The 26,060-nt window shown below is 36.5% G+C and overlaps 3 protein-coding genes across 3 annotated transcripts; 2 read left to right on the forward strand and 1 right to left on the reverse strand.

The window, feature by feature from the left end:
• The first annotated feature begins 1,368 nt into the window (after positions 1-1,368).
• On the forward strand, positions 1,369-2,819 carry LOC148915701 (uncharacterized). The gene is made up of 2 exons (XM_089041983.1): positions 1,369-2,476; positions 2,761-2,819. Exons 1-2 carry the CDS (start codon positions 1,369-1,371, stop codon positions 2,817-2,819), a joined length of 1,167 nt encoding a protein of 388 aa, XP_088898109.1.
• Positions 2,820-17,650: 14,831 nt separating this feature from the next.
• On the forward strand, positions 17,651-23,146 carry LOC103337300 (protein TPX2-like). Its single transcript, XM_008240462.3, has 18 exons — positions 17,651-18,202; positions 18,608-18,757; positions 18,881-18,955; positions 19,262-19,415; positions 19,666-19,777; positions 20,063-20,113; positions 20,632-20,729; positions 20,811-20,886; positions 20,971-21,033; positions 21,213-21,299; positions 21,428-21,486; positions 21,649-21,727; positions 21,806-21,871; positions 21,976-22,038; positions 22,181-22,258; positions 22,364-22,408; positions 22,541-22,638; positions 22,724-23,146. The coding sequence occupies exons 1-18, from the start codon at positions 18,043-18,045 to the stop codon at positions 22,740-22,742; spliced, it is 1,533 nt and encodes a 510-aa protein (XP_008238684.2). The 5' UTR covers positions 17,651-18,042; the 3' UTR covers positions 22,743-23,146.
• OZS1 (C4-dicarboxylate transporter/malic acid transport protein) lies at positions 23,074-25,351 on the reverse strand. The gene is made up of 3 exons (XM_008240491.2): positions 24,760-25,351; positions 23,619-24,424; positions 23,074-23,516 (listed from the first exon to the last, which is right to left on the reverse strand). The coding sequence occupies exons 1-3, from the start codon at positions 25,294-25,296 to the stop codon at positions 23,168-23,170; spliced, it is 1,692 nt and encodes a 563-aa protein (XP_008238713.2). The 5' UTR covers positions 25,297-25,351; the 3' UTR covers positions 23,074-23,167.
• Positions 25,352-26,060: the final 709 nt, after the last annotated feature.

The raw sequence follows: 26,060 nt of genomic DNA on the forward strand, positions 1-26,060 counted from the left end.
TGAAAGTTGTAACACATAAATCATATTAAGATGAAGTAATGGGATATAGACATGATCTCATTTGTGGAATATCTGAGGGAGATAGCCCAAAAGACCCATTTGCTAGACAATGGAGCAGTCCATATATATATATATATATATATATGTGTGTGTGTTTTGTATCGGGAAGCATTTTTGCGCACCACTTTAGTCAAAGGTGTACTCTTACCACCTCTCTCAAAAGTTGACATATGTCCATGAGTTTAACTATAGTTAATTCTTTATTTTTTTATTTATTTCATGACATTATTATGAGAGAGAAACAATGCTTTAATAAGATTTTTCCTGATTTACCCTTATTCTAACATAGCGAACTTTTCACTTTTCTAAATTAATTAGCTAACAACAACCCAAATAAATAATTGGCAAGATAGTTTAATTGGCAATTGGCTTTATTCACATGCTTTAATCTAAATCTGAATTCACAGGCTTTAATACAAAGAAAAATTAGGTATTAGACATAATTAAGTTTACTAATTAGTAAGTGAGGTATTAGGTATTTTAGTTTGGGTTTTAATACCTAAGAAAAAATAGCTATTTTAGATTAGGCCAAAGGCTGGCCCAGATTCGTTGGGCCAGCTTAAAAATAACAAATGAAAAGATAATTCTACCCTTTTTCTTAAAAAGTCTGGCCTATCTGTAAACCTACAAATTAAATGACGCTTTTGCCTCTGAATGTTTAAACGATGCGCGAGTTTCTCTTTCTTTTCGCTCGCTTTCTTCTTCGCTTTGAGATGTGGTTCGCCAAAGGAGCTCAATTTTCTGGTAGGTTTTCCTTTTATTTTCTTCGCTTTTTCTTTCTTCTTTTTTCTGCTACGCTTTTCGTTCGATTTGCATGCTGAATGACCTGCTTTGGGTGATTTCTGTTCTCCTTAGTTCGGGTATTTCGAGCTCAGTTTTGTGGCTCGATTTTGCAGCGCGATCTTATGGCGTTCAATGCTAAACCCTATATTCTTCGTTTTGTGATCAGATTTGATTTTAAGCTGCTATTTGGTTGTGGAGATTTTTGGCAGTCCTAAGTTTTGAGGTATGAGTACTTTAGAACCTGTTTTCGTTTATATCGACTTGTATGTTTATGGAATTTAGTTTTAGTACTTTTATCGTGGTTTCCTTTTGGTTTCTATTCGAATTGTTTTGATTTTCTGTCATAAACTACATCTGTTTGTTGTAGTTTTGGTAGAAACTGCATTGCAGTTTCTTGTTTCATAATTCGATTTCAGACTAATATTTGGAAGTCTATTGGAATTTTACAACTACTCATGTACATTATTTACTGATTTAAATTATTTTCTGTTTTTGTTTGTTGTTTTGTTTGCATTTTCAAGGCTAATGGAGGTGTGTGTCATTGCCAAGTGCACATATAAGTCGGAAACCATTATGTTTTCAGTTTCATCAGAGTCATCCATGGTTGATATTTTGAAGACTTTGTGTCTAAGGTTTAAGGGTTTGCAGTTGGGTTGTTTTACGTTACGGTATTCGCTACACAGTTATCCGAGTTGTTTTCTAGAAACGGATAGTGATTTGGACATGATGAGGACATTTTTGTTTGTATCAAATGAGAAGAGTGTTGATATTTTAGTGAAGGATTTATGCGGGAGCAGTGAATATAGTGGTGATTTTTGTGTAAATAAGGAGTTGATAGCATGTGAAAAGGGCGAGTCGTCGTGTTCTAGTACTGTCGAAGACAGAAATGAATTTTTGGGCAGGTCGAAGAGAGCAAGTGCTAAGCCTTTGTTGTCGAATGAGTGGGAGACGTACATACATCATGTAGGGCAGAAGTTTGACGGTGGTGCAGAGGAGTTCCGTTTGAAATTGTGCAAGTACGCTCTTGAAGTAGGATTTAATTTTTTATATGCCGGCAATGACAAGAAGCGGGTGGTTGCTATTTGTTCGAATAAGAAATTGGAGGGTTGTAGCTGGCGTGTTTATGCTTCTCGTTGTGAAGCTACTAGCTGTTTTGTAATTCGAACATTAAATAATGTGCATACATGTGTGGGTCGGATACGAGAATCAAAGAGTAAGATGATGAAGTCTCGTGTGGTGTCCTCCCTCATTGTGGACATAATTCTTGCAAAACCAGAGATGAAGCCAGTTAAAAGTATACACGAGTTCAAAGATTATTATGGTATAGACATTTCATACTACCATGCATGGTTTGGCAAAGAGTTAGCTAAATTGAACGTTCACGGTGATGAGTCGAAGTCCTTCAATGAGTTAGTGTGGTATGTGGACGCCATAAAGGAAACTAACCCTGGTTCTCTCTGCACTCTTGAATGTGAAGCTGGAATTAATTGCTTTAGACGGTTTTTTGTGTCGTTTGGCCGTTGCATTGCTAGATTTCAATATTGCATACCCTTGTTGTTCATTGATGCTACGTTTTTGAAGAGCAAGTACAAGGGGCAGCTTCTCTGTACTTACGGAAAGAATGGAAATCAAGGTGTGGTTACTGTAATGTATTGCAGATTCCATTTGTTGCAATTTTTTAGCAGAAACTGCATTGCAGTTTCTTGTTTCATAATTCGATTTTCTTAATAATTTTTGTATGTCTGTGGGAATGTTGCAACTGCTCATAAACTTAAATGTGTTTTAAACTTAGTTTTAGTTCTTGGATCATGGATTTGCCTTTTGGTTTCCTTTCAAATTTGAGCAGATTTATTTTCAAAAACTGCACTGCAATTTCCCTTTTTTGCTTATACTTGTGCTTTTGGTTTTGTTTTGCAGGGTTTTATCCTCTAGCTTTTGGAGTTGTTGATTCTGAGACGGAGGAGAATTGGACTTAGTTTCTTCAACATTTGGCTTCTATTTTGCTACCGATGGGGAGAGTGGTGACCTTTTTCTTGATCGCAATCAAGGTTTGTTAAATGTAATGGGGTTTGTGTTTCCTGGATGGCCTTATTCTTACTATTACTATCACCTCCAACATAATTTGATATCGAAGTACCCGAAGTCAGGTTATGGGAAATTGCTCCAAGACCATGTTATCAATTTATTTAGTAGGTGCGCATATGCTGTTACAGAGGAAGAGTTTACGGTAGCAATGGAGGAGTTGGTGATTGTTGGGAGTTCAAAAGTGAAGACATTTATATCTGATTTGTCTAGAGATCACTATTGACACATGCACACACATGCACACACATGCAAATACTTAGTCTTTAAATATAGTAGATATTTGTATTTCCTTGGACAATAAGTAGGTTCGATTCCTTGGAGAACAAGTACACAGGATCTCTTTCAATTGTTTAATAGTTGCTTTAGTTATTATACCAATAAGAAGCTAGTAGCAACCGACTTCTTCTAGTATAAATAGGCCTATCCGTTGCATCTTGTGAAAAACACACAAACCTTGTGTATTAATTGAGGTTACACACTGCATGCTTTGCATGCAAAGTAAGAGTTCTTGGGAGAGAGAGAGAGAGAGAGAGAGAGAGAGAGAGAGAGAGAGAGAGCTAGTGGTGATACAGTTCCTGGAAGAGTAGAGGTCCCAGCTTGTGTATTTTCTTAAACTTGGAATTAGCTTTGAAAACGAGGTAGGGATTTCTTGGGGGTCTTTACAGAAGATAATGTTTTTGATATAGGATATTTACGTATTGTGAACTATTTGAATAATGTTGGCATAATTATATCATGTCATTATAATTGATTGGAGTTGTTGGGTGGAGAAGATAATAATGGAAAAGAGGGTAATGGATATAGTCTTTTGTGTAGTTAAGTCTAACTCTTGGCAGGTACCTGGTCTCAGGGATCCCACAGTGCACATGGTTTTATTGGGTGATTCGGGACTGCCGAAAGGGAGTTAGACAAGATGACTAACAAAATGGGAATTGCGGGATGATTAAAATGAGTGTTAGTTCATATAAACGGACATTCGGGACCAAGTGGTATAAACATGGTATGAGACGTGCAAGTTTGCTTATCCAGTTATATGAATTAACGGGAGTAGATGAAGATCATTCATGCATTATTATTATATATTATTATTATTAATGTGATATTTGGCTATGTGATTGTATGTCACTAAATTTAGTTATATCAATCTACTGTGGTAAGGTCTCATGTCCCTACTGAGCTGTGGTTACTCACCCCTCACCCTGTTTAATTTTTCAGATGAATTAGTGGGCAAGAAAAGGACTAAACCAGTTGAGGCTAAATTAGATGAGAGTGATAGAGCTTCATTTATTGTAAACTTGTAAGATTTTGGGAACTATTTTTTATAAGAGAAGTTTATTTTAAACTCATGTTTCGGCTTCTTTTTATGTTATTTTTTTCTCACGCACTGGGCACAGGGGTTTCACCGACCCTCGGGTCCGGGGCGTGACAATCACACTTCCAACTCTCCTAGTATGTGGAACTACAGAATACTCGCCATACAAAGTCTTGTGGTGGGCCCATATTTGATTCAATTTGGAAACAAATTCCAACACCTACAAAATCTAATGGCTGTGATTTCTCCTTTCAAAGTGGACAACCAGGATTCATTCTATACAAACCCAACTGATAGATTGATCCAAATGCCCAAAAATGTTCCTTATTTGAGTAAAAAATACATCTTTGGATTTACATCTTTCCTATTGGAGTTAAAAAAAAAAAGCATATACATCCCCCGGGGGTGTAAAGGATATGTAAAAGTGGCCTTACATACTCGAAAATATATCCCCCCCCCTCCCCCAAAAATTGGTGATGCTATTATAGGAAAGAGAAAATAATTTTTTAGGGTAAGTGAATTGAAGCCCATGAATAATCAATCCATGAATAAACATGGCCCATATTCTTAGCTAAATGGGTACACTATGAACCCATGTTTAACATAGCATTTTTGGTAGCTATATTCGCGCCTACTGCAATTTGTCTTATCCAGTTTGTTCCACAACCAGCTCCGCCACAAAAAGCAATTCATCGGACTGCTCCACAAATATGCTGTCCATTTCTATCAGGATCTTCTTGTGCAAGGCGATCTCTTTTGACACCATCTCACTGCTTTTTTCTTTCAATTTTGGAAGTCGTTTCACCGCTTTCATCAGCTTCACCAGAGTATCATGCGATACGGGTGCCATCTGTATCAAAAGGCATGTTAACGTTAGCTTGATCCAAAGGCCCAAAATGTTCCTTATTGGAGTAAAAAATACATCTTTAGATTTACATCTTTCCTATTGGAGTAAAAAAAAGCATATAAACTGGGGGTGTAAAGGATATGTAAAAGTGGCCTTACATCCCCGAAAATACACCCTCCATTGGTGATGCTCTTATAGGAAAGTGAAAATAATTTTTTTTAAGGTAAGTGAATTGAAGCCCATGAATAAACTTAGCTCATATTCTTAGCTAAATGGCTAAATTGGTACACAATGAACCCATGTTTAAGATAGCTTTTGGTAGCTATATTCACGCCTACTGCAATTTGTCCTGTCCAGTTTGTTCCACGAACCAGCTCCGCCACAAAAAGCAATTCATCAGACTACTCCACAAATATGCTGTCCATTTCTATTAGGATCTTCTTGTGTAAGGTGATCTCTTCTGCCACCTTCTCATTACTTTTTCCTTTCAATTTTGGAAGTCGTTTCACCTCCTTCATCATCTTCACCAGAGTATTATGTGATATGGGTGCCATTTGTCTCAAAAGGCATGTTCACATTAGCTTGATCCAAAGGCCCAAAAATGTTCCTTATTGGAGTAAAAAAAATACATCTTTGGATTTACATCTTCCCTATGTGAGTAAAAAAAAAAAGCATATAAACCCCTCAGGGGTGTGAAGGAGATGTAAAATTTCCTTACATCCCCGAAAATACACCCCCCATTGGTGATGCTCTTATAGGAAAGTGAAAATAATTTTGTTTAGGGTAAATGAATTGAAGCCCATGAAATAAACTTGGCCCATATTCTTAGCTAATTGGCTAAATTGGTACACTATGAACCCATGTTTAACATAGCCTTTTTAGTAGCTATATTTGCCGCTACTGCAATTTGTCCTATCCAGTTTGTTCCACGAACCAGCTCTGCCACAAAAAGCAATTTATTGGATTGCTCCACAAATATGTTGTCCATTTATATCAGGATCTTCTTGTGCGAGGCGATCTCTTCTGCCACTTTCTTACTGCTTTTTCCTTTCAATTTTGGAAGTCGTTTCACGCTTTCATCAGCTTCTCCAGAGTATTATGCGATACGGGTGCCATCTGTATCAAAAGGCATGTTAATGTTAGCTTGATCCAAATGCCCAAAAATGTTCCTTATTGGAGTTAGAAATACATCTTTGGATTTACATCTTCCCTATTGGAGTAAAAAAAAGCATATAAAGCCCCCGAGGGTGTAAAGGAGATGTAAAAGCTGTCTTACATCCTGAAAATACACCTCCCCCCAACTTTTACCTTTCAATTTTGCAAGTCGTTTCACTGTCTTCATCAGCTTTTCTAGAGTATCATGCGATACGGGTGCCATCTGGATCAAAAGGCATGTTAATGTTAGCTTGATCCAAAGGCCCAAAAATGTTTCTTATTGGAGTAAAAAATACATCTTTGCATTTATATCTTCCCTATTGGAGTAAAAAAAAAAAAAAGCACATAAAGCCCCCGAGGGTGTAAAGGAGATGTAAAAGTGGCCTTACATATCTGAAAATACACCCCACCCAACTGGTGATGCTCTTATAGGAAAGTAAAAATAATTTATTTTAGGGTAAGTGAATTGAAGCCCATGAATAAATTTGGTCCATATTCTTAGCTAAATGGTACACTATGAACCCATGTTTGATATAGCCTTTTTCGTAGCTATATTCGCGGCTATTACAATTTGTCTTATCCAGTTTGTTCCACGAATTAGCTCGCCACGAAAAGCAGTTCATCAGACTGCTCCACAAATATACTGTCCATTTCTATCAGGATCTTCTTGTGCGAGGCGATCTCTTCTGCCACGTTCTCACTGCTTTTCTTTTCAATTTTGGAAGTCGTTTCTCCGCCTTCATCAGCTTCACCAGAGTATCATGCGATACGAGCGCCATCTGTATCAAAAGGCATGTTAACGTTAGCACTTGAGAATGTAGAATTATGGGATTTAAGTGTATGCAATTGTGTGTGTGTGTGTGTGTGTGTATATGAAAGCCAAAAAGACCAGAAAATCACAAGACAATGGGATTTACTTCAAGACTCTCATGATATATACACTAATATGGCCTTATGATTTTCTGATTTTTTTTTTTCCTACCAGAAAATCACAATGATATTAAAAAAAAAAAAAAAAAAAACACAAGTGCTCAATCTAGTTATTTTGCCATAAACAGTTTATCAGAGTAAAAACAAAAATATGGGATTTACCTTTCCAGCCATTAAGCCATAAACAGTTTGTCAAAGTAAAAAAAAATAAATATAGGCTTGTAGCTGACTCTGTCTCTCTACTCTTGATTATAGATAGCAATGTGAATTTGGCAAATGGGTTATATAAAATCAAATCAACAAAGAATTCAAAAAAAATAATCAGACTCATATTCCACAATAAAAGTAAACCAATATCCAACGTAAAGAGGAAAGACTGAAGAACCTACCAAAAGGGAAGAAGGAGGTATCTATGCACAATTATCGGAAAATAAAAAAACCCAAAGATTTGGGACCAAAAGCAGTTAGCAGTGCCCAAAATCATTTCTGAATAGTTGTCGCATCAAAACAAAAAGTAGAGACACTAAAAGATAAAGTTGTGTCTCGGCTTGAAATTGAAAGAGAAATTGTCATGATCTACAATGAAAATGAAAGTCCATACCTCAAGTAAAGTTGTGCCTACTGGGGTGGGGTCCTAGTTTGTTCTTGCCCTAGTTGGTTTTTGTAATTATTTTTGGGTCTGTCTGGTGTGGCTGGTCTGCATGGCCTTTTGTAGTGTTGCCTGGGGTTGTTTACAGACGTTAGTCTAGTTACTGTTTATTTGGTTGTGTTGCTACTTGTTGGGCTGTGTCCCTCATTTTCGCTTAATGAAAGTGTGTTTCGACCACCCAAGTGGGTTTGGTCTAGTGGAAATTGAACTGGCTAGGCCGCACATGTTGGGCGAATGTGATGTGGATCCTCAATGAGGTCCCAAGTTTGATCATTCACATGTGTAAAGAACCTCTTGGGAAGAGCTTTCCCTTAACCCATGCCCAGCTAGGAGAGGTGACACTCGCTGCCACCTTTTTTGTAACCAGAAAGTGTGTTTTGACAAAAAAAAAAATGTGAACAAGTAGAAAATAATTTACTCCAGTATTGAAAGCAGTGTTGTTGGTGCTGCAACCGCAAATTTGAGTTCTAGGAATTCACAACCTAGGATTGAAGTTTATATGTATATGGAGAGGGATGGCCAAAAAAACTATAAAACAAAAAGGCTATGTTAAATTTTCATATGCATATAGAACTCCTAACGATAGTTTTATTATTTGGATTTATGTCATCCCTATGCTCACTCTTAATGTTTAATTCAATGTGTTATTTTTGGATCATATAGATTCATAATAACACTGTGACACAACTAGTTAATCAAGGATGTGAAGTTCACATTTCAACATAAAATTAAATTTAAAAACTTCCACTCTCCTTTTACAAAGTAATCAACTACCATCATTGTTCTTGAGTACTGTTAATCCAATCCATTAAATGAGTCCATAACTTTCGGGTCGAGAAAGAGATCGCCGAGAATTAGAGTAGGCTCCTTGTGATGGACAACATCTTCTTCTATATGTTATGATAACACTAGTTACTTACAAACACCAAAAGCATCATGTTGGTCTATATTGTGGGAAAACACCACTTAGTTACAAACATCAAGCATCCACCTACTAAGATATTAAAAATAAATATTCTAAGAATACTAAGGTATGTTTATACATATTATAATATTCAAAATATATGTTCTGATAATGGACTTTTATTGCTTTACTTCTTATAGTGGGCATGCGCCACCTCAACCTTAAGGTGATCAACATCAAACTCAACCTTGAAAACTAGTTTCCCGTATACTACAATTTTTCCTTCCCAATTGATTCCATGAACCAAGCCCACCACAAAAAGAAATTCAGTTGACTGCGTCACAAAAATGATGTCCATTGCGAGCAACCTCTTCTTGTGTCGGGCGACCTCTTGTACTACCTTCTCACTGTGTTTTCTTTCCAATTTTGGAAATCACTTCACTGCCTTCATAAGCTTCATAAGAATATCATGCGATAAGGGCGCTATATGTAGCAAAAGACATGTTAATGCTAGAAAAAGCCCATATAGGTCGCTACTCGCAATGTGTTATTATTTGAATTTATGTTATCCCTATGCTCACTCTTAATCTTGAATTCAATGTGTTATTATTTGGATAATATAGATTCACAATAACACTATGATACAACCAGTTAATTATGGATGTGAAGTTCACATTTCGACATAAAACTAAATTTAAAAACTTCCACTCCCTTTTTACAAATTAATCAACTACCATCATCGTTCGTGGGTACTGTTAATCCAATCCATCAAATGAGCCCATGACTTCTAGGTCGAGAAAAAGATCACTGGGAATTAGATGAGGCTCTTTTTGATGGACAACATCTTCATCTATATGTTATTAAGATACAATTTAGTTACAAACACCAAAAGCATCTAGTTTGTCTATATTGTGGAAAAAACCCATTTAGTTACAAACACTAAGCACCAACCTACTAAGATATTAAAAATATATGTTATGAGAATACTAAAATATGTTTATACATATTTTGATATTCAAAATATATGTTTTGATAATGGATGTTTATTGCTTTACTTCTTATAGTGGGCATGCGACATCTCAACCTTAATGTGATGAGCTTGTCGCTGATGAAGGCGGTGCATCGATTTTCAAAATTGGAAGGAAAAAACAGTGAGAATGTAGTACAAGAGGTCGCCTCGCACAGGAAGAGGTTGCTTGCAATGGACATCATTTTTGTGATGCAGTCAGCCGAATTGCTTTTTGTGGTGGACTTGGTTCGTGGAACCAATTGGGGAGGAAAAATTGTAGTAGAGGGGAAACTAGCTTTCAAGATGAATGAGTTAGTAGCCTAAGCAAAAGCTCATCACCTTAAGGTTGAGGTGGCGCATGCGCACTATAAGAAGTAAAGCAATAAAAGTCCATTATCAGAACATATATTTTGAATATCAGAATATGTATAAACATAAATTAGTATTCTCAGAACATATGTTTTTAATATATTAGTAAGTGGATGCTTAATGTTTGTACTAAGTAGTGATTTCCCACAATATAGACGAATTGGATGCAACACAACCAGTTAATCATGGATGTGAAGTTCACATTTCAGCATAAAATTAAATTTAAAAACTTCCACTCTCCTTTTACAAAGTAATCAACTACCATCATCGTTCGTGAGTACTGTTAATCTAATCCATCAAATGAGCCCATAACTTCCGGGTTGAGAAAGAGATCGTCGGGAATTTGAGTAGGCTCCTTGTGATGGACAACATCTTCATCTATATGTTATGAAAATACCATTTAGTGACAAACATCAAAAGCATCCAGTTCGTCTATATTGTGGGAAAGCACCACTTAGTTACAAACATCAAGCATTCTAAGATATTAAAAACATATGTTCTGAGAATACTAATTTATGTTTATACATATTCTGATATTCAAAATATATGTTCTGATAATAGACTTTTATTGCTTTAACCTTAGCCTTAAGGTGATGAGCTTCTACTGGGGCGACCAACTCTTTCGTCTTGAAAGCTAATTTCCCGTTTACTACAATTTTTCCTCCCCAATTGATTCCATGAATCAAGTCCACCACAAAAAGAAATTCGGCTGACTGCGTCACAAAAATGATGTCCATTGCAAGCAACCTATTCTTGTGCAAGGCGACCTCTTGTACTACCTTCTCACTATTTTTTCCTTCCAATTTTTGAAATCGCTTAACCGCCTTCATAAGCTTCTTAAGAATATCATGCGATAAGGGCGCCATCTATAGCAAAAGACATGTTAATGCTAGAAAAGGTCCATATAGGTCGCTACTCGCAATGTGTTATTAATTGGATTTATATCATCCCTATGCTCACTCTTAATGTTCAATTCATGTGCTATTATTTGGATCATATAGATTCACAATAACAATGTGATACAACCAGTTAATCATGGATGTAAAGTTCACATTTCGACATAAAACTAAAATTAAAAACTTCCACTCTCTTTTTACAAATCAATCAACTACCATCATCGTTCGTGGGTACTGTTAATCCAATCTATCAAATGAACCCATAACTTCCAGGTCGCGAAAGAGATCGCCGGGAATTAGAGGAGGCTATTTGTGATGGACAACATCTTCATCTATATGTTATTAAAATACCATTTAGTTACAAACACCAAAAGCATCAAGTTCATCTATATGTTGTGAAAACACCATTTAGTTACAAACCCTAAACATCCACCTACTAAGATATTAAAAATATATGTTATGAGAATACTAAAATATGTTTATACATATTTTGATATTTAAAATATATGTTCAAATAATGATGGACTTTTATTGCTTTACTTCTTATAGTGGGTAGGCGTCATCTCAACCTTAAAGTGACGAGCTTCTGCTTGGGAAACGAACTCCTTCTTCTTAACAGCTATTTTCTTGTCTACGATAATTTTTCCTCCCAAATTGGATCCACGAACCAAGTCCACCACAAAAATCAATTCGGTTGACTAAGCCACAAATATGATGTCAATTAAGAGCATCCTCTTCTTGTGCGAGGCGATCTCTTGTACTACCTTCTCATTATTTTTTCCTTCCAATTTTGGTACTCGTTTCAACGCCTTTATCAGCTTCTTGAGAATATCTTGCGATAAGGGCACCATATGTAGCAAAAGGCATGTTAACGTTAGAAAAAACCCATATAGGTCACTTCTCGCTATGTGTTATTATTTAGATTTATGACATCCCTACGCTCACTCTTTGTGTTCAATTCAATATGTTATTATTTGGATCATATAGATTCACAATAACACTATGATACAACTAGTTAAGGATAGATGTAAAGTTACATTTCAACATAAAATTAGATTTAAAAACTTCCACTCTCTTTTACAAATTAATCAACTACTATCATCATTTGTGGGTACTATTAATCCAATACGTCGAATGAGTTGATAACTTCCATGTCGAGAAAGAGATCCCCTGGAATTAGATGAGGCTCCTTGCTGTGGACAACATCTTTGTCCACAAATTTGATGAGGTACTTGCTGTCACAACATTGGTTAGTGGAACTGAGTGAAGAGACAAAGTAACTGCGGATGGCAAGCTTCCTACTGAGACAAAGATTGAGTTCGTCTCCAAAGCCAAGACTCGTCAGCTTGAAGCTTATGTGGCCCCTGACCATTATGAGGAGTAGTCTATATGTTTTAATATCATTAGGGAACATATTTTTGATAGGGACATTTTGGAAAAAGCAAAAGGAGAGAGAAAAATTTTAAAAGAAGCAAAAATGGACAAAAATGCCCTTATTTATTTTTAGATTTCTAAGGAATCCAATACATTTGCATGTCTTTGATTTGAAAGTTGAGTGATTTTTTTGTCTTTTTGAAAAAGCTTTGGCTTTTTCCAAAAGTGAAATTTTTTTTATGTCTAAAACCTAAAAAACCTTTTTTGATATCATACTAAGTGGGACAGTAGAATTCGTATGCTTGTAATTAGTGGGGAAATGCTTGCTTAAACCCAACTATATATGTAGAGAGTAGAAGTGAAGTGATGTTTAAGCTGGATCTGCCTGACCCGTTCTAAGATTGGGTAGAGCTTGGGCCAAGGATTCAAAGCATTGGGCTAATCCATGACCCTTCTCTTTTGAGGCTATTCAGAAAAAGCCATATAGGAGGTTGTTCACAATGTTTTGTAGAAGCTTATGAAAGCGGTGAAACGATTTCAGAATTTGGAAGGCGAGAACCGTCAGAAGGTTGCAAAGAGATTACCGTGCACAAGAGGAGACCCAAGGTTGCTAACAATGGACAACATCTTTATCCATTGCAACATGGTTCCTATTCCAATCATGTAACGCAAGGTGTGACCCAATGTTTAGGCCAGGTCGGCCCGATTAGCCCAGCTCGTTCTAAGATTGAGTAGGGCTTAGGCCAAGGATTTGAAACCTTGGGTTGGCCTATAAAGTATCTAGATTGGAAAATAAAAGCATTTGTGAGATAGACCCTTATAACTCTTATATTCTAGACATAAACTCTCCTATTTATTAACTTCTATGAAAAACCTAAATTTGAATGTAGGTTAATAATTGTCCTAGTATTATAAAATATTTATTTTTAGCATTTATTTAATTCCCTTTAATTTTGGGGGACCCTATTCAATAATAAGACGTTTCAGCCAAAAATATTCAATGACCACACCAATATACATAAATAATAATACATCTAATACATATGTACAATAATAATAATAATAATAATATAGCCAAACAAACAATGAAAATATGCCTCATACACATTAATCTTTTTGCTTAAAAAGTATTGATCAGGTAATTGTCCATCGGAAAATTACGGTGATATAATCCCAAAAAAAACCTGCATATCTAATACATGATAGGTAAATAGATACGTACATATTCGGAAAAAAAAAAAGAAAAAAAGATAGATACATATTCATGTATAAAAAAAAAAGGTGCATTATTTAGATATAAAAAGGTAGGTGCATAATTTATAAACTAAAAAGAAAAGATAGGTACATTATTTACGTTCATATTAGATAGGTAAAAAATATATAGGTGCACTATTTATCTATACGCACCTATATTTTTTAAGTCCTTGCCCAGATTATATAAGTAAATTATTTACCTATAATTCTTTTTGTTTTTTCACAAAGACTTTTTTTTATTTTATACATTAATGTAAGTGTATTCGTATGTATATTAATTTAGCTATATTTTTAAATACAATGATATACTTATATTTGCAAATACAATTACAAGTAGGCACATAGTAATTTTGAATTTAAAAGAATGGGTACATTAATCTATAACTGAAAATTAAATTAAGGAGAATTCATAAGAATTGGATGGAATGAAATTGGATATATTGATAAAAAGGAAAAATCCCACGCCAAAAGAAGACAAATGAATTGTAAAAGAAACAAACAAAAACATTAAATGCCTATAGTTTATCCGGATTTTCATTTTTGTCCCTTATAATTTCATTCCATTGGCACTTATAGTCTAATCCGTCAAACTTGCCAATAACTTCCAAGTTGCAAAAATTATAGGTCTTTTTGTTCATGTTGAAGCCTAGATGTGATTGTTGGGGTTTTAAACCTTGTAACCATAGACTCTGTGAATCACGTAAACATGCACGATGAGTCGATGACTTTATTTTGATTTTTAATGGCAATTGGATCAAAGGCTTTGTTGTTAATCTCGGTTCTGGTATTGTCCTAGAAGCTGAGTTATGGGGCCTTTTCCATGGGCTACACCTTGCATAGAATGAATGCTGCAGATTACTTGAGATCGAATGTGACCCTCAAGCTCATATGATCACATATGATATAGCGGACTCACATCCCCTGTTCAGTTTAATTAATGGTTGTAAAGAGCTTCTGAGAACGCTTGTCGCATGTGTACAGAGAACAGAGTCGTGCTGTTGATCACCTTGCTGCTATGGGTCACAATTTAACTTCGGGTTTGCATAGTTTTGATGTTGTGCCTGTGCCTTCTTCTCTAGAGCATATTTTGCATGATGATAGCTTAAGTCGGACTTTACCTCAAAGTGTTCTTTGTTAGTTTTTTTTTTCCTCTTGGGCTTGCCAAAAAGAAAAAGAAAAAAAGGAAAAAGTTACATTTTGAAATGAGAATATGTGCACAAAGATTGATGGACCAAAGAGAAGACGGAATAAAGCTATGAAAGTGAAGCTGACAAAATAACAAGTCCAGAGAGAGGGGAAAAAAAGTCTGAAAGCCGCAAAACTACACCGATCAATCAGATAAATTTGGAGAAAACATTCAAACTGTCCCAGGGGTCAAAGTTCAAAAGGTTATAAAAATAAAATTTACTCGAAAGTGTAAATAGCCAGAAGGTATATTATATATATAATGGTAATTGCAAATTACACGATCATTTTCCTCCACACCTCAGAATGCCTCTTGAGAGTATAATGTGTAGTGATTCTTGAGACTGAGAGAAGCTGATTGTCATCATGGTCATTGTTCATGGATTTTATTTTAAAAAGAAAGTAATTAATGGGCAAATAAAAAAATTTAGGATTATAGGCAGTAATTTTTTGGTACAATTATGTAGGGACAGGCAACCGAAACGAGCCGCACTAGGAGGCCGGAATCGAGCCTGTCCAATTCGGTTGATAACTGGAATTAAAGGAACAAAAAAACAAACTAATCAAGCCAATCAGTTTGGTTCAACCAGTTTGATTAGTTTCCGGTCCGAATGTCGAGCCCCTACAATTATATATATGCATACAACTTTAGATTTAGAAAATAAATATATAATCATTCCGTAGCGAAGAAATAACGAGAAAAACTTACCTACAACCGGTGTATATATGTGGTTTATGCAAGTTTTTCTTGGAATCCACGTACTCTCTTAAACAATTTCAGAATTCTTGTCTTGGGTGGTGAATTAATCATTTAACCCTGTGTTAACGAGTGACCATATATTATTGCATTATGGACCTTAGCAAAATCTAATATATGATGGATGCTACTGTAGGCTACTTACAGCCTAAGCTGCATCTTGTCAAATGTCGGGCACGTTTGAAAAGCTGTTTGCTCCCCAGAGCCCCAGCCCCATACCCAAATTTAGGTCATTATGTCCACAAAGAAAAACACCTGTGCACATGAGGCCATCTTCCACCATTTGCTTCAGAACCAAGTTGTATGTTCTTAGTTGATGCAAAGTACAAGTTAGGTGAAGGAAAGGCATCCAATGTGGAAAAAAAATCCCATATTGAATTGATGAACCAGAAAAAGAAAAAAAAAAAAGGTTATCATTTATATTTTCTGTCACATCTCTGAAACTTTGAGCTACCAAGTAATCTTCCCATTCAATTAGAAAAGCCTCGGATGCTACAGACCAGTACAAGCCCCTCAAATGCTCATTCAATTCTTTCGTCAGTGATCGATGGACCCATATTTCAAATTTGTTCAGATAAAGGACAGTAATCTGTACACAATTTTGTGTATAGGAACTACATTTTTTTTCTTTTTTGGGGTCTGAAATTCATGTTGTATTCCAAAAAACCCCAAAACAGGGAATATAGATACAAACAGAAGGCAAAAGCCACAAAGAGCCAGCAGAACACAAGAACAAACTAACAAAAGCAGGGTTAGACATAGCTAGATTCCACCGGAGCCTAGAACAACAGTCCCTACCCAGCAGACTAACTACTAATAGGAATTAAAACTAAACAGCAGATGCAACATGAGGTGGACAAGGCAAACCATCAGAAGTTAACACCCCAATGAGATACAATGGTGGTCTGTTGACCCAACTTTGCGGTTCCAAAACTCTGTTACCTATCGACGCCGCTGCATGAGCCGCATAATTTGCACTCCTAGGCACCCATGACCATGTCACCTCCTGTATAGGAACTACTTAAGCACAAACAATGTTCAACTTTGCCTAGTTGGTGTTGCATTTTAAATCTTTTACACAAAAATAATCTACTCAATTCGTGTCTTGATTCAAAATCCCAAGTTTATGACATCCTCGTTTTGGTGTGACATTGTATTGTGCCGTGTGTTGAATTTTCCTCATTGGGAATATTGGACTAAGATTTGCATATACACTTCATTATGGCCATAAAGTCTACATTTATGATTTCCTCTTTGACAAAGAGTGCCTATAAATATTTTTTTTGTGAAAGACAAACTATCAAATCACATAATTGAAGAGACATAGTGACCGACGGGGCTTTGATTTAGTGGTATCTTTCGTCATTTTATTAGACAAAATCTCAGGTCATTTAGTAGTTTTTTAATTTTTTAGGATTTTTTTTTATTAATATGAGCGATAGTATACTAAACTTACGCATACTGCATGGATACTAAGATTCGAACCAATAACCTTTTTTGAAAAAGCAAGTGCTCCAAACTACTACATTAGTGGGTCTTTTATATTAAATTCACATAAACAACGATGACAATATATATTTGTAATGAGTTGATATGAGTTTATTAACATATTTAAACCTTAATTAAGTTTGAGTTAAGTTCTGAATCTGGAGGTATTGCACACCTAGATGAAAAGAACTTCACAATACAATTTGCAGCACCAAATTCTAATATTGCCTATCTTGCCCTTTGATCAGAGTCTCATTTTTTAATCTGTGAAAGGAGGGGCCCCATTTTTCCCTCTATACCGTTAGGGACAATCTTGTAATTCCACGAAACCCGAAGGGCATACTGAAGACGCGCCGAAATTTCAGAGTCGTAGACAGGATTTCGCCACCCGAAACAGAGCGCAGAAGCCGATAACACTGCCCCTCAGTCGAAGGACACAACCGAAATGACGCTCTTATCCAGCACTCTATTCAAATTTCAAACCCAAACAGCTCGCAATTCCCCAAAAACCACAGGGGCACATTCGCCAATCCAAATCCCAATAAATAATAATAATATATAAATTCTCCAGGGCCATAAGTTCAAATTTTGCGGATCGTTACAAAAAACTTCGACGCTACAAAACAAAAAGAGAAGCCTGGCATATGTCCAAAGGCCTAACGCTCCTGCAAAACGCACTCTGCCGGCTTAAAAGCGCTTGCACCCTACGGCCTTGCGCTTTTGACCCCTTGTACCTTGCGCTTAAATTTCAGTTACAAAATTTTTTACGGGTGGTGCCACAGTGCGGCAAGCGGACCTTGCTCTCTCTCTCTGGCTGCTGCTACAAAACGGAGCCGAAACCTCCAGATTTAGGGCTTTAGCAGGTCGGGTTCTGAGCTCTGAGTCCCGAATTAGAGCTTTTCGGTGATTGGATCCATGCTCTTTGGCCCTGGTTGTGGTGCATTGTAGAGAGTGAAAGTGGAAGAGAGAGAAAGAGAGAGAGGGAATGGAAATGGAGGTTGAGCAAGTGTTTATGGCTCAAGAAGTTGACATTGACTACGAGTTCGACGCCGCTCGGTGCTTTAACTTCACCAGAGAGGAAACTCCGGCGGAGGCTCGCCGAGCCGAGCTCTGGTTCGAGTCCGCCAAGAGCTACCCGCCGTCTCGTGAGCTTCTCTACCTTAGACGACACGTTTTCTTGAAATTTATATTTTTGGAACTATTTCTTCTTGAATATTTCTGTGCGTTTGATTAAGTTGAGCTACATTAAGCTCGGCTTTATCGATTTTTTAAAGCATTTACAAACCCTAACATTCTTCTTTGCTAAAATTAAAAAATGATTCTTTTCAATGTTGTATCTATATTCCGACAATTCCATTTGAAAGTGATTATTTTGGTGATATTTTTACTCAACTTTTTTTTTTTCTATTCAAAAATTGATTTTATTCCGTGATACATTACCTTATTCAAAACAGATATCTGTGGTTTAAGGAATTTTAGCAATGCATGAAGTTATATATATTGGATAGAAGGGAAAACTACCAAGCTTATGCCATTTTTGTTTGTTTCAGCTTTTGTGACAAGGTTAGTACTAGGAGCGGACATCCTCCGGGAAAATGTAAACATCTCCCCAAAATCCAGAGCCGTGGAGAATACGAATGACGGCGAGTGTGATATGGGTGGGGGCGAAGAAGTATGTGCAATGGATGTAAATAACAGAGGTATCGATCAAACTTCTTGGTTTGTGCCTGGTGGAGAGGCAGGATTTAGAAAGCAAAGTCTTTTGAGCATCTTTATCTTGGTTTGAAGTCTAAATTTTGAAATGTAATGTGTCTATTTTCTAGATTGCGGAGGAATGAACAGAGGGATATTTGGAAATTTACAAAAAGTTCTAAATCAACCACATGGAACGGGTACAGGTGATCATTCTGATACCTTTATGACTACTGTGTTCACTAATGGATTTCCCAAATGGTTTCCGAATAAATTAAGAGCATGATATAATGATTTAGTGAATACTTATATTTTGCAACTTACGTTATTCATGATTAATTTTACTGTACCTATTTTAAAATCTGAAGACTTTCAGCTGAAATTAAGCTTTACACAAATATTGAGTAGGATGTTATCATGAACTATGATTAAGTTATTCCATGGGTCCAACATAATGTATCTTTTGTTTTTAGTTTTTTTCTCCCTCTTTAATTTATATAATTGTTTTCCAGGAATGACATTCTACAATCACTTAGCCGGTGATAAGCTAAAAGGTAAAAGTAAATCTTCTGTAAAGCCATCTTTCCCCAGGAGCTCAACTTTGATGAAACCTACAGCAAGTCAGCTCGCTAAGCAAAATCTGAAACCTCAAATTGGCGGTTCCAGGTAATTCAGAATGTTCTGCATCTATGCATACCAGCATAGTTTTCATTAAGATACTTTCTCACCCCACATATTCTAGGTGGGGCTCTTATTTGTGAAAATGCTACTGGGTTGTTAAGTTGGGCATTACTCTGTCCAATAAAGTATTTAATTCAATATGATAAATCCCTGCATTCTATGTCCTGTATACCCAAATGATTACCCTTATGTCCCATACTGACCGCATTCTGATGTTTTATTACGTCACTGTTAGATTTCAGATGCTGCATTTTGAAAACAACGAGAAGAGCTTATGTAGTTCTTCTGGGGTTGAAAGTCAAGCTGCCAAGAGGCAAAAGCTAGATGGGGGTCATTTGCGTAAGGATGTAAGTTTTACTAGTCTATCAGTAATTTGTATTGAGGATATTCCAAAAATTTATCGTCTTTCTATAGAACTTGGATCAGTATTCTTCCATTACACACACTTGGACCAGTACTTACCGGATGATGAGTATGTTCTTTTGAATGTGTATTATTCTCATTCATAAGTCAGGTGTGCTTTTGACTTACTGTAAATTCATATGTATCTAAAATTGGATTGAAAATTTACACTTGGTTTTTGAACTAGTGGTTCCTTTGAATTGAGCATCATTGTTTTTTCTGCATTTCAGGTTACTGACACAAAGCAGCAAACTAATTTGGTTCACAAGGTGCCTAAAAAGGTATTCTACCTACTGCTTGGTGTTTTATTTTCCACCCAAAAAAAAAAAGAAGAATTGTTTTTAGATTTGTCCAGTATTTGTTTGATAAGTAATGCCTAAAACTTCGCAAATTCTGAAATTTGTGATTTTCTTTACGAAATCATGCTTCCAATAAACCAACAGCTTTTGTTTGTGTGGCTAAAGGTTATGCCAAAATTACACCCAATAACACTAAAGGTTATGCCAAAAACTGTCCTCCCAAATTGAAACTTTCGATCAATTTACCTTTGTCAAAATGCAACTGCTACCTGTATTTCAGAACATTTTACATTGTTAGCGAAGTCTTTAATGTAATTCTGGGTCTCATAAGTCTTCCATATTTCTTACTTGTGATTTTGTTCTTAGATGGCTGAAGTGATACATAAAAGGGAACTGAAGATGGCCTATAGTGTTGTATAAAGATAATTTACTAAATAAGAGATCCGCCAAGTTATCAGTAAAGTTTATAAAATTACAATATTTATGCGTTGGTATTTCAGGATGAAACTTTTGATAAAACCACTGCTCATGCCAAGTTGAGACTTACTATTCCAAGAGAGCCGGACCTTGAAACAGCATCTAGGGCACATAGGATAAGGTGAGTTCATTCTATCAGGGCACAAAGCACATAGCTTTATTTACCAGTCTGCAAGGTAGTTATTATATGTTCATATTTCAGGCCTAAGAATGCATCAGTGCTAGAACAAGTGACATCAGCTCATCGAAAATTCAAAGCTCGTCCATTGAACCGAAAAGTTGGTACTTAAAGTTATTAAATCGGGATTTGAATAGTGTTTTCACTGTCATTCTTCCCTCAAGTTTCTGTTTCTAAACTGCAGATTTTCGAGGCTCCTTCATTGCCACTCCCAACAAGGAGCACTCCAAAGTTGCCAGAATTTCAAGTGAGTGTTTGATATTTATAATTTGCTTGTTCTTAACATATTGTTACTCTGCACCAGTGGCTTGGAAGATAATGACTTCTGTAGCTCAAACTGAAACGAAATAAAGAAGAAGGTTCTATATAAATAATTTTGTTTTGGAGTTTTATGGCTCAGAATCCCTTTGTTACGTTTCTTCTTAGGAATTTCACCTCAAGACAATGGAAAGGGCAATGCAGAATACATCTGCTGTTTCATCATCCTCATATTGTTTCAATGATCCTGAGAAGGTTAGCTGTTATTTTCATTAAGTAGTTTTCACTGTTATCTGAAGTCAAAGTGATCCCTACTGTCAAATGTAAAACCTTGTGCCCAATTTTTTTTAATGGAATCATGACTATTATTGTCCATTTTGCAGGGTTTGGACAAACGTAGTATTTCTACTGTTGCAGAAAATGGAAACAGAGAATCTAGAAGGTAATAACAGAGAATCTTTTAAACCAAAGTCAACATGAGAAAAAAGGAATGCCCAGTTTACATTTAGTCCACATGAGAAAAAGGAATGCTCAGTTTACATTTTCCAATGTTTTGTATAACTGAAAAATAGTTCTTACTCTGGGTTTGATCTACTTTGATTAGACCAAGTACGGTGGATGGTCCCAAGCAGGATGGAAATGAAGTAATGCAAAAATTCAAAGCTCGTCCTCTTAATAAAAAGGTAATGTTTTACTGCTAATTTACTAGAAATTCATTCTAGCAGATACCAACTATGGGATTATTTCCTATCTTAGTGCAGATTTTATCTAGCAAAGGAGATATTGGTGTTTTCTGGAATAACAAGCGGGAAACCACTGTACCAATGGTAGCTCAAAGATGTTATCCTATTGCTTAGTGACGACATATTGTTTATATTTCCCAGTTCTCAGCATCATCTAAGCTAACAGCATGTTTTTGTTTCATATAAAGGAATTTAATTTTCAGACAGAGAGGAAAAATCAGCAGTTTCCACCAACGGATCTCTTCAGTAAGGTAGATGCTGACAAGTTTTTGTAGTTCTTCTTTGTATCCCTTTTGTAGTAATTCTCTCTTATTGTTCCTATATTGTAACCATATTACCGTTCCATAACTTTACATACCTGTAATTCTCATTTGTTCTTCGGTTGAATCCTAGCTGTCTTTGACATCTGAGCTCCAGCCAAAGAATGGATCACGGTTGAAAGTGTCTCAGCCTACATCTTTATCTATGAAGGTTATCCTTGTTCCCCTTTCATTAAACGTCAAACATATACTATTGATTAGAATTCACGTTCCTTAGTAACTTTTGAGTTATTTGATTTTTTTTTTTTGGCATAAGGACTCAAAAGAAAATAGATCGAATTTTTTCCAACCAGAACACAAGGTAAAGTACCTTATAGAACTGATTGTTAATATAATCTTCAGTGCTTATTTATTTTTGGTCCTTATGAGTGCTTGAGATTCGTTTAATTCCTTCTCTCATCTTCTATGCATGTGGTCTCACATCCTCTTGTAGATAATGGTCAAAGAAAAACCTTCTCTGTTTGATGCAAAGCAGGCTCAATATGGGGGTGACAGGTGCACCACTGATGTTGATAACAAATTGAGGATGAGGTGTGCCAGCTGAATGATGGATAATTGATGCTATTCTCATTTCTATATTTTTCTTATTCAATTATTGTCCCTGAAATTGCTGCAGGAGTTTTGGCGTCCGTTGAAAGTGAAGGTGCACAAAGTTCTGAAATAGCTCCTACAAGGGCATCAAAAATATGTTTTCGACCGATGATTGCACAACTCTTTGGAAAGATTATGAAGCCCGCCCTTCTGTTGTAAATGGAAAATCCACAATGGCTGGTGTTCTTTCAGATATATGTAAAACCAGCAACTTTTTTTTGCATTTCTCCAATTGATTTCAGTTGAAATCGAATAAATATGTCGAAGGCCGGTGTTGTATAGCTGTTAAGGCCACCTCTTACTTACAACATTTTCTTTTAGTGGCACCCAGACACATGTAATTGCGATTAGTCAAAGAATATACACAATTTGCAGTTATGTGCTCAATAGGATGATATGTTGAAAAACAATTACAGAACTTTATATGTAATTTCCATTTAACTGCTGATCTCTCTCTCTCTCTCTCTCTCTAGCCCTCTTCTTTCCCTCCATCAAAATCCTTGGTTATCAAATTGTGCTTGGTTAGAGCCTGCTTTGTCCAGCGCTTTATATCATAGGCTCTTTTGAAGGGTTTCTTCTCTTTGCCAAGTCTTCTCTTTGTTATGGCAATGGCAAGATCGTTTGGGAACAATGTGTGCCAAACAAAGGCATGAAGAAGCGTGCACATGAACAATACTGACACCATAGCAGATGACATGAGAGAAAGAGTAACTGCAAGGCCCTTGCTTCCAACTGACGGTACTTGTTCTGCATACTTGATGGTGGCTACTGAGAAAGTTGTCATTGGAAAGGTGTAAGACCACCAAGCCACTGAAAATCTACAAAAGGATGAGCCTATTGGTTAGATGAAATTATGTTTCAATGTCCAGTCTTGATTAATAGTTTGATAACATAACATGTAAAACAAAGGAGTAGCTTACCTAAACCCTGTGAAGAAATTGATCCTTACGACCAGTGAAACATACAGAAACAATGCAATGAAGTAGCAGGTCCGCGACACCCCGTCAAACTCCCCGTAAATAGTTTCCCAAGCAATGCTTGCAGCTGATGGGGCTGCGATGAACATGGAGTACACAGGGTGTAGCTCCTTAGGCAATGCTTCACTAGTAGGCAATCTCTGATACAAAGTCACAAAAACCACAAGATAGTGTGCAAAGCCAACTGCCCACAAAAACTTGGCAGCCTCATCCCACCCAGCCTTGGCAGCCAAAATTGCCCCGACAAAATTCCCAACTACTGAGAGATGAGAAGATGGATTGGCAACCTTACAAAGCCTTCTCTTCCCACCTGAAAGCCACTGTCCATAGATCTTTAGCTCAAGAAGAAAATAGGGTGCCACGAAAGTGCACCAAATGAAAGGTTGAATTTTTTCTGGGGCTATTGCAGGTGGTACACCAAGGGTTAAGAACATGCAGACAACCCAAGGAGCAAAGAAGAAGTTGACCCGAACCGGGTGGAAGTACTCTCTTTTCACTGCTTCAAAGTAGAAGATGCATTTGAGGATGTAGGTGAAGGAGACACAGAGCAGGACTGGCACTGCTAATAACCAGAGGGCAAGGTTTATGAAGGGTGAGATATTGAGAAACTTGGTGGCTGGGCTGGTGGCCAGGGCATGCCATAACACAGCTTGGCTGCTAAGGCCAAGACAAATACCAAAGCATCCAATTGGAAATCTGAGGAGAAAGGGCCATTTCTCATCTTTTGGGAGGAGAATATCCTCATCATCCTGCAAACCATATAGTAACTCATAAATTAAGTAGTTAAGATATATCTGGTAAATAATAGTGATCAATATACTTATACAGATATTGTTCTCTTGCTCTATAATTTGATATGATATGTTGTCAGTGTTAATTTGAGTCATTGAAGAGGCTGATTCTGATTTAAATGTATGATATTAGATTGACAATTTGGCAACATAACGGGTCGGATATCTAAAAAATGACTGAAAGCGATTTCAAATCACTTCTATCAAATGAGTAAAATTATATTAACATATGAAAATGTTGGAACAATTAGTTCAACACTAGACATTGGAACCTGCTTTGATCAGTGTGTTACCTTGACTTGGTCAAGTTCAGGTCCTCTAAGCGCAGCAAAGTATCTTCCAGCAGGAACGCTGTGATTAACAGATTCATCAAGTCCTTCTCCATTGCCATCAGTGGTCCTCTGAGACTCCATCTGCTCTCTTTCCTTCTTTGATGGCAACACAGAGTTCTGCTTACTCAGAGTTGATGATTTGGTCTTGAAAATACTGAAGTCTCCTTTCCTTCCTTCCATGCCAAGCCTGCTACTCGAATCGAAGCCTCCGAAACTTCTTCCACTCCTGGGCAGATTAACCCTCTTCTCATCTTTAGCCTTGGACTCTTTTTTAAGCACTGAAAATCCAGTCTCCAATGAAACTTGCCTATTGAAACTCCCATCACTTCTCTTCATCTCTCTATTGATTTTAATGGTTCTGCTAAATGGGTTCTCTCTTCTAATACTCCCTTCGTCTGCTTCTTCTTCTTCTTCTTCTTCGTCTTCTTCTGGCAAGACTTCATGGATATCAATAAAATGAGAGTTGAGGAAACTTGGAGAAGGTGGTCTTTGATCCATTTTGCTTCTGCTGATGCTAGAGTGAAACTAAGACTTAGTTCTTAGACTAGTTTTCATGTTAAGTCTCATATGTTGTTTATATTTGATATTTTGTTGGAAGCTTGTTCCTTGTGTACTTTTTAGGTGTCTTCACAAAAAAGTGGGAAAATTAGAAGGTACGTGGGTTCTGCTATGGGAGCCAATACTTTTCTTGAGAAAAAGTGGGTTTTTGGAGGGACATCCCGTGAGGGAAAATCAAATGATTTTGGTGGTTTAAGATTTTTACTTGATTATGACATTGAGAGCAATAACTATGACATGCAAGGATAAAAGCTTTGAATAGTATGTGGCTTAAGATCTCAATAAAATTGTTTGGTCTATTCAGGCCCAAACAATGCCATTTCAGGCCCAATTTCTAGGTGGGAAAAGTGCGAAAACTTTTTTTTCTTTTTGAGTATATATGATAGTCTAAATTACAGGGGAGGGGAGAGGAATTAATGTGAAAAACTCAAATGATGGGTGCATTGATCAAATTTTTGGATGAATTTTAGAAGCACTAATATCAGACCATGCAATAACAAAATGGTGCCAATCGTTTTACGCCTCTAATAGAATAATGAAAAATTGCCATGAAAATTGATTGATGGAAGAAGGTCCTCATACGCGGCAGAGGCAGGCCTCTGAGAAATTTTTTATTTTTTATTATTAAAAAAACCCAATTTGGAATACATAGCTCAAACAAAATTAATCTTCTAGTAGTCAAACTTTGCTTTCCAATTAATATT

The sequence above is a fragment of the Prunus mume genome, linkage group LG7 (genome assembly GCF_029339155.1).
Source record: "Prunus mume cultivar Tortuosa linkage group LG7, ASM2933915v1, whole genome shotgun sequence".
Taxonomy (NCBI): domain Eukaryota; kingdom Viridiplantae; phylum Streptophyta; class Magnoliopsida; order Rosales; family Rosaceae; genus Prunus; species Prunus mume.